This window comes from Xiphophorus couchianus, chromosome 18 (genome assembly GCF_001444195.1).
Source record: "Xiphophorus couchianus chromosome 18, X_couchianus-1.0, whole genome shotgun sequence".
NCBI lineage: Eukaryota > Metazoa > Chordata > Actinopteri > Cyprinodontiformes > Poeciliidae > Xiphophorus > Xiphophorus couchianus.
This window is the reverse complement of record NC_040245.1, coordinates 10132046-10148285: the sequence shown is the minus strand read 5'-3', so window position 1 is coordinate 10148285 and position 16240 is coordinate 10132046. Positions and strand designations below refer to the sequence as shown.

Here is a 16240-nt window from a genome sequence, read left to right as displayed (position 1 = left end):
TCTAAAAAGTATTCTCGATCCAAAAGTATCTCTGTATCTAAATAGTGAGTACTCTACAGTTTCTGAAAAAATAAGCTAAAGAGTGACTAATCTAATTCCTTTTCTGGGTTAAAAGTGAGTACTTCACTGTTTCTAAATAACTGATAATAATCTAAAGATGAGTAGCTAAATTCTAAGTTTGTTCTAAGTCCTTTTCTGGGTTAAAAGTGAGTAGTCAGTTTCTAACAAGTAGTAGTATAAAAAGTAACTAAGTAGTGACTGTTCCTGTATTTCTGGATTCTAAGTTCGTTGTAATTCTAATTCTAATTTTAATTCCTTTTCTGGGCTGTAGCAGTTTGAGTCTCTGCATAAAAGTTATCTAGGAAGTATAATGTTGATCTAAATCGTGCATACTCCACAATTTCTGATATTACTAATAAACTAAAATAATCTATTAGAGTTTATAAAAACAGATGAGTAAAACAAAGTGTTTCCAGGTCTGAATAAAATATAGATTTTTAGTACCCAAAGGTACCGGGATACGAAGTGAAAAACTCCATAGCTGACATAAAATATGAGGCAGAGGGAGATGAAGATGTGAGACAAGATACTGAAAAGTGGGAGTGAGCGAAGAAAGAGAGACAAAGATCGAACTCCAGATGACAGCGCAGACAGAATGTTGGACAGAGCAAAGATGCAGAGAGACACAACAGGAAGGTGGGTAATCTATCACTCACAAAAAAGCAACTGTAGGTACTTGGAAAAATGTCAAAGCCAGTGTCTTTGGGGCTCTTAGTGTGATTGTTGCAAATTATAGGTAAGTACTCTTCTCAGGTTTACAGCAAATAGCTGCTAGACAAACTGAATAAACAGATTGTAAAATTTTCCAGGAGTGTAATGAGAATGTCGGAACAAGAAATTCCTCTTTCCTGTTATTGCCTAAATTAATGAATTCATCAGAACCAGACAAGGGCCCTTTTGTAGTAAATGAACATTTTCACATTTTTTCCCACTAACCAATACTTAAGAGAATTCAGATTGAGAAGATTTCATTAAGAGCAGCTTCCTTCTTCCCCTCTGCAGAGAATGTTGGAACAAAAAATTCTTCTCTCCTGTTATAGCCTAAATGAATGGATTCTTTGTATAAAGACCAAGTGGTTCATCAGAACCAGACAAGGGCTCTTTTGTGGCAAGTAAACATTTTTTTCCCGCTGTCCAACACTTAAGAGAATTCAGATTGAGAAGATTTCATTCAGAGCGGCTTCCTTCTTCCCCTCTGCTCTTCCCACAAACCTCTTACATGTTCTCCAAAGACAAAGAAAAGGTCCGACAATGACCCTGCTACTTGAAATAATTCAGAACACTGACATCATGTCAGAGAAAGCTGATTCTCCAGTGGTTCTCCACTATATACAGCTCTCACAATAAGACAGTAGAGGGTCAGTCAATGTCATGAAGAAGCAGCAAGTATTCTATTCAACGGTGTGTGATGAAAGGTGTGAAACTTTGCAATTCTTTTATTCAGACATGCCACACAAAGCTTAAAGGTGACCTATTATGCTTCCTTGAACAGAGTAGGATAGGTCTATGTGCTATGTAAAACATGTTCATTACATTTTCTGCATAAATTCATTTTTAGATAATGAGATTTCAGTCTCAGTTTTGCCTATTTTGAACTCCCGTCAGAATGAGCTGTTTTAGGATCTCTTGTCACTTTAAATTCAAATAAGCTGTTGCTGGCCACTGGCTGAGTGTAACTCAACGTTTACACTCGCGCCTAAAATGGTTGCAAACAGATGGGTAATTATACATCTGCACATCTTTGAAAAGCATTAGTAGAGCTTCCTACACAACCAACAAGAATGCAGCAAGTGGTTTGTGGATGATGACTCAACAACAAAACAGTTGTCTTTTCCAGCAGCCATTGTACAGCGCATACAGCAAAATCAGCTGATCAAACTTGCAGGAGCTCCACTTGGGTTGCTAGGTGATGGGCTGGCCTTTGCTGGGGTTGCTAGGTGACGGGTTCTTCTTCGGTGGGGTTGCTAAGTGAGGAGCAGTGTCTGCTCATTAGTGACGTTACATTCCAGGAGTTTTTGAAACGGACACCAAAAAACTTCAACTTACTGCTAAAAACCAGCTGGGTGTTTTTTTAAGCACCTGTATTGGTTTGAGAAGCAGTAGCAACCCAAATGGAAGTACAAAGACATACAAAATGTGAATTTTACATAATATGTCCTCTTTAAACAGTCTTTACTTTGTTTAAGTCTGCTTTTCTCAGAGCAGAAAGTAGAAGTAACAGGAGTATTTTCTTACTGAGGTCTCCTAGCTGGACATGTCCCAGCACATAGAGGCCGCTCTTCTTGAGGTCATTGATCAAAGTGATGAGGCCCACGCTGCTGCGAGGGTTGGAAACCATGAGGAGGATCTGAGGTCTCCAGAACTTGATGTGGTCTTTCCTGACATCCAGCATCAGTAGATATTTGCGTACCTGTAGCCGGAAAAAATGGGTTAGAAAATGATTTGATCTCAACCAGCGTAATCCTAAATGCTTAAATAAATTAAGTGTTTTCAATCAACTAGTTAATAAGCATATGGGACATTGACAAGTCAAGCACACGTCATTTTATGACTAATGATAGATAACCAGTGACTGATTTGTCAGTCTTACACAAACCATTATTTTTGTCTTCCATTTCAAGATCTGCCTAATGTATTGTATGTCTACTCTGTCTTGTATTTGGTGTAAACACATTTTATTCAGCTAATATTTTTTGCAGTTATGCGTTTTACTTTGGTAAAACATATTCAGAAATTTTACATGTGAATCAAAGCCCTGGGAGAAGATATACGAGTCTCTTTAGCACCTTTTAACCTTTAATGAAGACTAAATATATAAAAACCACAGGTCCAGTTCAACATGAATTTGAAATAGCTGGAAGTTCAAAAAGCAATAAAGTGGCCCAGTTAGTCAAAAAACAAAACAAAACAAAAAAAACCCAAATGTTGAAACATGTAATATGTTCAAATTTGTGATGTGACAAATATAAGACAAAATGCCATGCAAGTATAAATTTCTGAGCCCTCTTTTGCCCCCCCCAAAAAACAACAAAAAACCCCCTGAAATATAAAACTTTACTATACATCACTTTATCATTAGGCTTTTAGTCTTTAGAAAATTAAAGATGTCAAAAAGTTCAGACTAATCCAGACATGGAAAATGGCCAAATAGTCTATTTTTCCAAACTATATAGACTCTGATCAGTATGCTTACTGTTGGAGAAGAATCAATGAACTATTTAGGAACTACAGTTTATCCATGTGGGATTAAATACTAAAACCAAAATCTAAAATGAATTTTTGCCAATCTTGGGAAGTCTGTTGTTTTATTTGAAGCTGCATTATAAAAGTGCGACTCTGGAAGAAAAGTCCAGCTGATTGAGAATTTGATCCTACTGGGGACTTCTGACCTTTTTGAGTGCTGCTAATAAAACTTGAAGTTACTGGAAAGTTGTGGAGAGTTTCATTTCTCAGAAGAAACCAGCAGAGAGGTGATATGAACAAAGATAACTTGGGATGAGTCATCCAGTTATCTCGCATTTAGATGAGTGAGACATGAATACAGCCCCAAGTGCTTCCCGCCAATTAAAGAGCTTGCACTTTTTTGGCCTGAGGAAACCTCTACACAGGAAGAACACCATGTGAAATGATAAAAACACTTGAAAATGATTTTATTATAAAAACACATTCAGGGTATGTTTTATTGGCTTGTGGTGATGCTGGAACTTTCCTAAAAAAAAAGTGTTTCGAGCTGGAGTTTCGATTTAGGATTCAGCCTGAAAAAATAGACAAGAAATCATTCCGATAATGTCTGAGCAATGCAAGTTCAGCTCAATCTCCCGAAACTGCAAGTTAATGTGTGTCCGCGTGACTATCAATCAAAAACCAAGATACAAACACCATTATTACCATCATAATCTCTCCAACTGTAAAAGACAAAAAGACAAGGTCCCAGCAGCAAAGTCTGACTGCCTCCACTCAGCTAATCATCTGTCTCCCTTTATCTCTGTCTCCCTGTCTTCTCATCCATCAGACTATCATCATTTCACTGCTGCTTCTATCTCATCCATCACTTAGTTTTTCAATCATTCATCCCCTGCTTATATTCTGCTCCCACCTTCTCTCCCTGTGATACAATCAGCACTTCTTGCCTCCGTTTTGTCTTTTTATTCCCTCCTAAAAACAGCTGTCGACCGCCTACTATCTAGTTGCCTTTCTTTGTTGTTATGCACTAATGTGCTTTTCATCCCCGTCTCAATGTCACACCGCTGGCACTCCGGTACACCGGCTACTGCTGGAGGGTGCAACTGTATGCATGTGGCACAGTGTACATGCACAGATGGGGTCTTTAGCTCAGCCTATCATTTGTATTATTTTTATCAAAGTGGGCTTCTTGCTAGAGGCGGGTTTAGAACCCACTTCCACTGAATGATGAGAAGTGGGGGCGGTGAAATGAGAAGGCCCATTTGTAAAATGAATATAAGAAGATGTTAAGACATAGATTTAAAGTTCATAGAAATGATTAATTACCTAATAAGCACATTAAACCCAATACAGGAGCCATATTTACGTTGTGTACTCAGGGTGCTAAATGAATGCCACATAATGTAGCTTATCTCAACATGCCTTAAATCAGCTAATAACTGCTATTTGTTACTGTCTACGGCTTGAGACCAACACTGACCAGAAAACTGGTGTCTTTTAATACTGAGGTTCTGGTCCAGTGGCACCAGAATATGAAGGAGTGGTCTGTACTTCAAAAGGAACTTCACAGATTCCACTTATGATCAATAATTTATTGCCTGTTGATTAAAATGGCTGCCCATCCTGAACTTGGTTTGGTTTGAGATTTCTTCCTAATAAAGTAATTCCTCTTCACTGACCCGCTGACCTTTCCTCCCGAATGGTGGGAATAACATTGAAATCATGGTCTGAATCCAAAGTTTCCTTTGGAATTTTTTATCGGAGATGTACTAAAACAAAAGTCTTCCAGTGATAAAAACAAAATTTTTTAGTTTGGTTGACCCAAATATTAGATACTTTTCTAATTAGTAAAAAAAACACCAAAATTAAACTTGGGCTGCAACTAACAATCATTTTAGTAATTAATTATTCTGGCGATTAATCTAAAAAAAAAACATATTGGCACATTCAGAAGATTTTTTATTTAACCCATTAACCTTATTTATACAATATTAGAAATAAAGTAAAAGATGCAAATAAATAATTAATTTCCTATAAAAAAAAACAAACAGTTCATTACATTGACATGGTATTACCGTTTTGCATGCTCTATTGTAGCAAAAGATGCATCTGGAGCAAAAAAAAATACTTCTTATCAATATATAAAAAGTTCTCTCTTAAAACAGCTTCACATGCTGTTTTAAGAGCCTGTGAAGCTCTTAAAACAGCTGAAGTCTAATTTTACTTCTACTTTACATTCAATATGACCATTAAACTGCTCAGCTGCTGCTATTACATGGTGGCAAAAAGACCTCTGTCTTTGTCTTGTCTGCATGTCTGAAGCCATGTACTGTAGGTGGTCAAACAAACAGCTCTGCCTGTGTGATTTTATAGAATATCAAAAACAAAAGGAGTGTGAGCAACTTTGTATGAACAGCACAAGATTTGTCATGTTTTGTTTTGATTGGATTGTTTCCTTGTGGACAAATGTCCTATTTACGTTGAGAGCAACAAAAAAACACAAAGATCCCAATCAGAGGTCAGAGTTAAAGTCTGCACACCAATTTGTTCCATAATTCAAGAGGAAACCATGTTTTTTTTTACTGATGCTGCCACCACCTATAATCCATACAATCATTGTTCTCCATTGTTACTCTAAGGTATATGTTAACGCTACTTCAAGCTTGTTTAAAATCTACAATAAAAACAGAAAAGACTTTGCTTCTTAGAGATACTCAAAGAACAGACAGACTGCTTTTCTTCACTTTCTTCTTCTACTGCTCTCCAGCTTTCATTATTTGTTGCTATTTCGACTGCTAAATTAATATTTTCTCAGTTTTTTTCTCTCCATAGAAGCTGCACCTGGTCTAATGTTGGCTGTCGTGCCTTTTCTGGAGGAAGGCATCGGCTGAGATAATGCTGCCAACAATTAAGCATTCTCCCTCTCCAACTATTAACGTTTTACTTTTCATTAACATAGAAAGTACCCTTATATCAGTTGTTCTGTTTCTTTTTTGAGCATTTTGCTCTGTCTTCTGAAACCCCCAGTCGGTTGTGGTAGATAACAGCTTGCACTGAGCCATGTTCTCCTGCGTTTCCTTAGACAGAAAACTTTTTAAAGTAATTTGAAAAACAAACTGCGCTTAATGCGCTGTTTGACAACAAGGATCAATTGGGAATGTATGTGTGGTTAAATTAACCTGAGCTATCTCTGTGGTTATGCTGCCTTTGATTTAAGCTGGTCTCTCCAACCTGCTGCTCTATGTACCATCCACAATGACTCTTGATGAAGAACCAACTAATGAAGCTATAATAACAAAAACAGGTTTTAGCAGTTTCTTTTATAGAATACAGTAATTGCAGTTGATTTCCAAAACAGAATGACAATTAAATTACCAGAAACATTTTTCAAGACTTATTGTTCTAGTCATTTGATTGGAAAGTGTGTGCTTTTTAACATCACTTTCCTCAACATCCCACAGAATAAAATTTTTCCATCCCTCTTTGCAAAAGTTTAATATTTTTGAAACATAATAGAAATAAAATTGTTGTTCTTATGCTGGTGGATGACTTACTGGCCACTTTTCTCCACTCCCTTGTCATTACTGTCTTTAATTTCTATTTATAGTGCTGTAATTATTTTCAAATTTCCCCTATTAGAAATGAGAATAAAAAGACTTCTGGACCCATGACTTCTGCTTGTGTTTCTCTCATGTCTGAGCTGGTAAAGGGAGTGGGTTGCTATGCTAACAGATGTCCTGTTAAAGGTTTCTTCTTGCTTAGAGGTAGTTGTTCTTCTCCAGTCTCAATCTAGTTTGATAAGAATTAAAGTGCATGGAAGAAAGAGTCGAAGCAATCAAACCTTGAAAAACTTAACTGATTCCTGTTTTACAAGCTGCTAAAGCTGGATATATTGCACCTGTACTGAATTATCTGAAGTGAATTCGATTCTCTATTTTAATATGAAGGGGATCTGTGCAATGGATTAAGACGGATTTCACTGTGAAAGACCAGAAAAACTGATAAGAAAAATGTTATATTTTTCTGGTCAAAATAAAAATAAAAGTAATTAAAATGACTGCAGTTTAATTCCTTTAATTTATTTCTCTCTATCTATATCTGATAATGATTTTGTGGAATTGAACATGTATCCATCTATTAAATTTGTACTGCTGAACAAAGTTTGTTGTTGGGGCTACTGTGTCAAGATGAAGAAAAACCAAAGGAGGGAGGGGCTGTGAGAAGCACAGAAAAAGAAAATCGTGTTAGGAAAAGCACAATAACTTAAGTAACTAATAATGTTCTGTCTCTTGACAAGCTGCTGGAAAACCCAGCCAACATCCTCCTCCCTGCCTGTAACCTCCCGCCTGAAGCATTGGCAACGGCTCCCCTCGGCTGCAGGCCCTTCTGACAACATTGGCCCCTCTTCTTGAAAACAGGCAACAGAGGACACAGCAAGCTGAATGATGGAGAGCGTGTGTTTGTGCCATAAATGTAGAGAGTTTTACTGAGGGAATAGATGCAGATGTGTGTGTTTGTGTGCTTTTCTGTCTGGTAAGCCTGATATAAACTTGATAGATGCCGGCTGTAGGAATGACAAGCCTTAATGTGTATGGTAGAGAAAAATAAAAAAGCAGAGGGAGAACGCGTGTGTGTACTTCTGCTAAATGTAAAACGATTGGGAGGGGCAGTGGAGAGCGAGACGGGGTGGGTGTGTGTGTGTGTATACGGGCATCTATAAAACTCATAGAACGATTGCTTGGCAGAGGTACAGGATCGTGTAAAGCGGAGGGGATGAGATTTTAGTTGCTACAGAAATGACAAGCAGTATTGAGAGCATGTCTGCGTTTGTAGGCGTGCGTGTGCATGCGTGTGTGTGTGTTTGTCAGACCTGGTGGAAAATGAGAGCCTGGCTGATGTATCCCCAGCTGGACGTGGGGCTGAGGTAGTGAATCAGCAGGAGGAGGAGCAGCATGAAGGCAATGCTAGCTGAGGCGTAGATGGGGTTGATGAGGAACATCATGATGGCACAACCGATGATGCCCAGTATGCAGGTATGCCAGGTGAAGTAACGAAACGTGGGCCTGAGAGGGAAATAAGAGGGATGGAGGTAAATCTCATAGTAGAAGTTGCAGAAAATTGAAAATGAATAAACACGAGAGTAGAAATGCCGGCCTGTGATATTTGAAAATATCTCCATGAAGAAGTGCACAGTGGGAAAGACTAAAAAAATAAAAAACTTCCATTTTAGAGACTTTTTTCAATACAAAATACCCCAGAGGATATTTATGTCTCTGGTCTCCAATTTAGTTGAGGTGTTTTCATTTTGAAATTAATTATTTGATAAGTATGTTTTGGATGAAATTTCAGCAAATCATATTGTTTTTGTTTCAGACACAGGAATCAGAAGTGAACTAGAACTTGTTGGTCACATCACTTGCCAGCTGTAATGTACTTTAATATGCTCCTCTAAGTAAATGAGATTTAATTACAAGAACAAACTTTTGTCCTTGTGCTTTAGATTGTAATTGCTCAAAAAACCCCAAACATTTTAATTAAATAAAGTAGACGTTTAATGGGACATCTTAAATAGAGGTGCACCAAGACATCAGTCAATGACCGGAACGGGACAATTTACAGCACGGCCTGTCCTGTTGGGTGAAAGACATGTTGGACAAATGACTGACATCTTTTGGATGGAGTTGTTTAACTACTAAATATTTTTGTAGATATGCATCAAAATGCACATTAAAGCCAAGTTTAATGTGTAGGTTACATATGAGAGTTGGTAGCTGAACGTGGACATAATGGAAATCAGTGGGGAACTTGTTACTGCTGGGGAAAGACTTTGGCATCTGCTGAGCAAGAGCATTCAGTGTGGGCTCCAGACTGTCAATATTTAGTCACATTTTGTTACAAGTTTCACAACTTGGAAATATGGCTTGATTTTTAAAAAAAATATTATTGTATTTATTTTTTAACTCTCCAAAATATTAGGTACAAACAACACAAGGGAGCAAAAATCTATGAGAAAAGGAACTTCATAGTTTACTCTACAGAAGTGTAATTGTATCATTATTTACCATTAATAAATTTGTGTTTTACATTTAGAAAACTTTTACCCAGGCAGCATAATATTAAGGAAACATGAAATTGCAATTTTGTTTATTATTTCAATGAAATGGCCTGCATCAACTTCACTACTCTCCTCCACATCACACCAAGCCCCCACAAGACTTCCTAAGTTTTATGATCTTGGTCGCTAAGAGGTTAGATTCCTTTTTTATTGACTTAGGATCAAAACAAGTGTGGCATTAATGCGAAGACGAGATCAATTAAACCCAAAGCGATGCAGATAATTAACCACTGCTTGCTGTTGTAGCTTTCTTAGAGTTTGTGTGCAGACGCCTATAATTAGTAAAACAAAGATCTGTTCATCTCACATTCTAGGAACTAGATGGAGGTGTGAGATACACATTGGATGGAAAGTGAAAATTTTTACTGGATCATGTAATTGACCCCAATTTTCCTGCAGCACCTGAAGGCGTGTAGATGAACAGCCGTAAAAATGGAAGAAGCTTTAATTACACACCTCAAATGAAACATGGTGGGTGCTTCCTCCATAGATCAATACACATTTTTTGACTAAGAGGCAAAAATGAACAATCAATAAACATGAAACTGAAGCAATGAGTAGCTCTAAGCAGAGAAGAGAGAACTGAGAACACAAAGTTGTTAAAATAGTTGGAGCGTGGAGGGATTGACAGATGAGACCAATGAAAACTTGGGTGGATCTAAATTTATAAATCTGAAAATGGATATTTTGAAATTACCTTTCATAGATGGTGAAAGGTAATTTCTTGTAATGGGCTTGAAACAAACTCCCTCTGTAAAACAGACAGTAATTGTGCCTGAACATCATCATATGTCAGGCAAGTCCAGATTAAAATATCGGAATTAATACTGAAAAGGTATTTCATAGAAAATTCAGTATCGTATGCAGAAAACCTTTTATGATAGATACAAATTGTAATAAAGTATTGGCCTATAAAATTTAGAAGATTAATGAGAAAGGATGTTCCTCCCTTATGATAAAAAATCATAGGAGAGTCTGCTTGTCTTTTAAGTCATGCTTCAATTGACCAATAAAGTTCAGTGATCACAGAAGGTCATTCAAGGACGTTGTAGTTAAAACAGTTTCTTAACTGAGATATCCAATGCCAGATGAGGCTGTAGCATCGGGTTACTGTCTAACATCTTGTAAACAACATTCAGCCACAACTGTCCATTAATCAAAGATGAATAATTACATTTACTGACAGATTCGGTTGGTGACAAATGAGACCAAAATAAAATTTGTTTACTTGATCAATCATCCACACCCCTCCTTATGAGGTGAAAGCTGATAAATATTGTCCAATAGTCTGATTTATGAATCAATAGTACAATACTGGCATTTCCTTTAGGCTCAGTTGTATTTGGTGTTTAGCAGAAATTAAAGACTCCACCAACAGTAAATCAAAAATGTTAAGGATTGGGGAAAAAAATGGCCAATAGCAAATAAGTGCTACTTTTGGCTCATGTCCTAATTGTCCAGAAGACAATTTGGTCATGTGTATTTCATTAAATAGCCTAAATGGGACATTAATTATACATTAACCTTCATAGGATGACAGCAATGGACAATGGCAATATTAGAAAAAGTTCAACAAAGAAAAAGTTCTCTCTACCTACATAACATGTCTTATTTAACATGCAATAAGAATTATAAACAATGATGGGCATTTGATCGCCTTACAGTTCCCCAACATGAGCCGGACAATACATCAATTCTCAATAAAAACAAAAATGAGCAACAGGAAAATGGAAAAGGACTGCTTGCCATTTTGAGTAGTATAATATTTCAGGGTCCATGAATTCCAATGCATCTTGCAAATATTGCGTTTGGACACATCAGATGAACGCCCAATTGTATTTAGGCTCCCAATTGATTTGAATCAGAATAAACAAGATAATAAAATTCAGAGAGAGAGTGTGCTTATGGTTAATCTTTGTGATAAAAATGTTGGACAATCACAATCCCCATCACTATTGCAATATTCAGTCATAATTTGGAATTTCATGCTTTCTGAATGTGCAACACTGGGATAAACACTAAGACAAGGTTCTCCAACATTGTTTACTTTCCATTAACATTGTACCTGAAAAACTATTATATTACTATTATATAAAGAAAAACTTTATACAGGGCTCCACTTTGGTAGAGATTTTAGCCCATCCTTGTTTGTTCTGGCTGTTGAATAAGTCTTGAAACTTTACTTTTATTTCCCCTTGACTTGATCACTTAACGCAAGCATTGGCCACCATTTTCCAATCTCCCCCCATCCGTCCCATCTGAGAGTGGAATTAATTACAGTAAAAGCCTGCCCACCTGGTAAACCATCCCCCACTCATCCTTTTAGTTTTGCAGGAACCGTTGCTGCTGATCAGAAGGGCTCCACTTAGCCACCTCCCCATCTCGCATCTTGCTTGCTCTCCCGCAACTGATGTCACTTAGCTGACACAGCAAAATCACCCTAGACGAAAAAACTTGCCACAGATCAAGTCCTTGGAGATATAAAAAGGAGGAGCAGCTAAGATAGAGAGTGGAAAGCTAGCTTGCAGCCAAAAAACATACGTCATAACAGAAGGGAAAGTGGGGACAGACACACATTCAGGGAAAGACTGCCAGGAGATGCCACATTCTATAAGTGAGAGGTCTGAGTGTGTGAGACATTACGTCAGGCTGCCTCTAACATCAGGGAGGGACCAGCTTAGACCGATTTGACCTTAAGAAATCTGTACTTAATTGATATTGGATCAGCCTGGTAAATGACAACTATTTCTCCTCATTAGGGTTGTATGAAGGAGAGTGTGACTTAAAATTGGAGTTTACTTTCAAGTTTGGATGGGGCAAAAGTAAAGATTCTCTCAAGTGTTGTATTTAAAGCGCCTGGAGAAATTTAGCTAAGATTTCAAGTTGTGAACCTATTAATGACTACATTTCACAGTGCTTTTCTCAGTATAACTTATTAAAATATAGCCTCAAGGTTCATGAACCGTCAAGGACCCAAACCTGAAAAAAAATATTAAAGGAGGCATTTTAATGGTCATTCTGAAATTTCAAGTATGGCATTGATCACGGTTTCTTGTGAGCCAGAAAAGAGAAAAAAAACGTAATCAATGACAATTGATAAAAGAAAAATAAAAAAGCCGTTTCACCTCAAAAATGTGTGTATTTCAGATTTTCTAAAGTGGCATTTTGTTAAGACTGAAAGTATTTTAAGATGAGTGAAACTATTTTTTTTGCCATTAGCTTTAAAACTAATCTCCCTTTAATCAGAATGAATGTTGTGTCCAGTGTAAAAGTAAAGGTGTTGGATTTTGAGTAGTCAGTTTGAAATAAAATAAGAAGAAACAAGAATGCCAGTGAAGTCAGTGCTAGAACTACTATTTCTGTCACAGAAGTCACTCAAATCCAAATTTCAACTTCTAATATGGCTGCTGTACATAGAAAACAAGGTGTTTTCTATGTACCAAAATTCCCAAATTCCCAAATTCAGGAATTGCAAATTTCGAAGGCCAGTTACATCACATCAATACAATGAATGCTGTCTAAATCTGAAGATTAATACAAATGTGATTCAAATCTAATTATGTTAATATCTAGCGGTACAAAAACTTAAAGTTCGAAGAAGTTGTGTTGTTTGGCTTTTGTCATTGATGTAGATATGTTTTAATACATTTTTTAATAAATAAAACAAACTGAAAACAAAGAAAAAAAAACTTCTAAGTCACAAATGGGGATTGCCAGCAGGTGTATTTTTCTGGTATGACTATGTAAAGCTATATAAAGGACATCTATTTTCAATTTGTCAAGTCTCTCAGACATTGCTATTTGTCTGTCTCAAGGTCACAGCATTTGCTTTTTTTATTATTATTTTTTGGCTTCAGCAAATATCCTCTGACACTTGTGTATTAAATCTTGGCCAGTGACTGTGTAATATAGTGTGCATTTGTGTTTTTCATAGTGAATATTCAAGTGTGTTTGAGTCTGTAGTCCAAGTGGCCACAGAAGCAGGACATAAAGCACCCTCTGAGCAACACTTCCTGTAGCTGAAAGTACCAGTGATAAAGATGCAGCCAGTACCAGTCACTGTACACAAGACACACTCACAAAAGATAAAAATACAAACATTCTTAAGATGAGAACGTTCAACCACACACTTTTCGGAAAAAAGAAAATTTGACTATGATGACAGACAAAGCACTCTCCAAAGTTACCGCTCTCTTGTTGGAAACACACATAGACACGCAGACACACTTAACAAACAGGCATCTTTTCCGCTACATCATAATTTCAGCCTCTTCCCTCCCCTACACAGCAGCAAATTCAAGGGAAAGGGAAATATTTCTGCTAAATTAGTTATGCTAATTACAGAGCAGCTCTCAGGGGGAGAGAAAGCGCTAAATGGCTTTTAATTCTTTTCGCCTGGAAAGAGATGTGGGAAAGCGCCAGACAGAGAACAGAGAGAAAAGAGCACACACCAAAAATGTGAGGAGAAAAAAGAAAAATTAAACCAATAAACACAAACAACTGGCATTAAAATTAGTCTGGTGGCACAGCAACAGTGAACTAACTGAATTAACAACTCAAGGGAGAAGGCCCAAAATAGGCAAGCATCCAGACAACAAGTCTTCTTATCGGCTCTGGGAGCCCCAGGGCCCCTGGCCAACAGGGAGGGGACAGTAGAAAAAGTTAGAGCTAACTTTGTGTCAGGCTTTGCCAGCGGTCACATACTGATAATGAGGCCTGAGCCGATAGTACACAGTTCTGTACATCCAAAGCACCAAAGCAAATGTTGGCTTTATTCTCTCATACTAACTTAGAAGTGTTTTACTGTTGGAGAAAACTATTATTTTCTGGCAGAACGATGGTTCTGATCGTTTGTGATAATAGAAGTTACTCTAACTTTGGAGACTAAAGCAAAAACTTTTAACTTCCCAGAAAAACTAATCACCCGCAAACATTTCTGGATAAATGCATGTGTGTTTGTTTTTCATAAAGATAGATAACAGGGAATGTTTTCTCTTCAATACAGAATAAACAACTCATTTCATGACAGCATGAGGGTAGGATTTGAAGAGACAAGTGTGTATACCGCAGTTCTTACACTAATACTGAGGTGATCCTAATAACAGAACACTACTGATAATGTTGTTTTTGGGTTTTACAAAGAAATAAAAAGTTGCAGAAATCTCAAACTGTATATTAAAATGTGTAATGTTTAAGTAAAAGCAGTCGAGATACATGCACCAATAGAAAACTCAGAATCAGATGAATGCACATTAAAAATACCTTAAATACTGAACTGCAGAGCTATATAGAAGAGTAAAAGGCAAATTGAGTGCATATATAGTACTTTTTAAGTCCTACCAACTGCTTAAATAGATTTACACTACAGCAACATTCACCCTCAATAACTCACACTCACTAGTGTTGTAACCTTGAGAGAGAAAACAGACAAATATAAATAATGCTATTATTTACTTTTTGCTCTTTTTGCACTGTAACTTTTAATAGCTTGCTCCTCAAAATGGTCACTGATTTTGTTCCAAACTAAAGTGTACAATATTCTTCCTTGATATTCAATCGATTCTGAGTAGATCATTAAGTGTGAATACACAGATAAGGAGTGTAGTTTGACTAACTGTACAAAACACAGTTAATAATAAATGTCCTTTTTTCATCACCTTTACATATTCAGACCAGAAATTTTACTTGGGGCCCCTTTGGTGGCCCCAATTCTGTCCTCCAAGTGCTGCTTCTTTTAAACTGTTTTTTGATCTTTTAGTTTTGCATTATTCATGATGTTTATGGAGTATTGTATAAATGCATAATTCATACAAGAAAAAGTGTTCTATCAGAACATAAAGAAAGATAGAACGAAAGTGTCATAAACACAAACACATAAAAAAAATGGCATAAAATTGGTAACCAATTAAAATATCATTTGGCTTCTATGGGAAATTTCATAAATGAAATGCTAAGTACAGCAATCAGAACAGATTACTGGATACAGATGATGGCAGCAGTCAGTACAGTCTCTCTTTTGTTGTGAAAAGCATTGTTAAAATAGAAAAAAATATTAACAAAATAAAATCCACAGTTTGCACTACTGTTTTACAACCAGCACACACCAAAATAGGCCATGATTTTTAAAAACCTGTGATAAACGCAACTTCTACATTAGGGACTAAAGCATGAATGCGAATGTATAGGATTCTTTTTGAGCAAAGGAAGGGAGATAACTGTTTAAATCCTAGACGACGATGAGCAAAAATCCATGTATAATGAGCTTCAAAAGACAGACCAGTGACTCCTGTTCTGATATTACCAGACGTGGAAATCTGACAATGAGAATAATTAGGCTCATGAACCATCCATTACATATGACCAGATTTATAGGTCATTTCTTTGTTCAATGACAGTCATTCTGGCATGTTACTTTGTTACTGTGAGGACTGAAACCATTGTTATTAGGGCATCCGTGCGTATTCAATGCTCCAGCCCTGCTTCACTGCTTCAGGTATACATCAGAATAAGGCATTTACTGAACTGTCAGCCTAGTTCATTCATGCAGAACCGGCATGGCTGTACTTTCACTAATCCAATAAAAAATTTTGACAATGCACCTGAACTGCCATTTCATCGTGAAATAATTCAAAAGAGCCAGACAAAATTGGTTCTGCTGCATTACACCACTGGATGCTCCTACAGTTGTGCAATGTAAATATGACCATCTTTAGTATGCAGGCACACAGACACACATGTACTAAAGCACAGTGGAAGACAGAGTCACAAAATCTATTCATATTCTATTCTATTTCATGTTCAACATGGTTTAAAGAAATATCTTCAGAAGTTGGTTATTTCATTTAGCATTTGCTCTGGAAGCTGAAAACAAAACAGCTAGTT

At 36.9% G+C, this 16240-nt stretch overlaps 1 protein-coding gene across 1 annotated transcript in view; it reads right to left on the bottom strand.

Moving 5' to 3' along the window:
• The window catches only part of LOC114161860 (solute carrier family 12 member 9), a 72525-nt gene that overhangs the window by 4282 nt on the left and 52003 nt on the right, over nucleotides 1-16240 (bottom strand). The window contains exons 10-11 of the mRNA XM_028045473.1: nucleotides 8114-8306; nucleotides 2296-2470 (exon numbers count right to left, since the gene is read on the bottom strand). Coding sequence (XP_027901274.1) covers nucleotides 2296-2470; nucleotides 8114-8306 — 368 coding nt within the window. The remainder of the gene's footprint in view (nucleotides 1-2295; nucleotides 2471-8113; nucleotides 8307-16240) is intronic.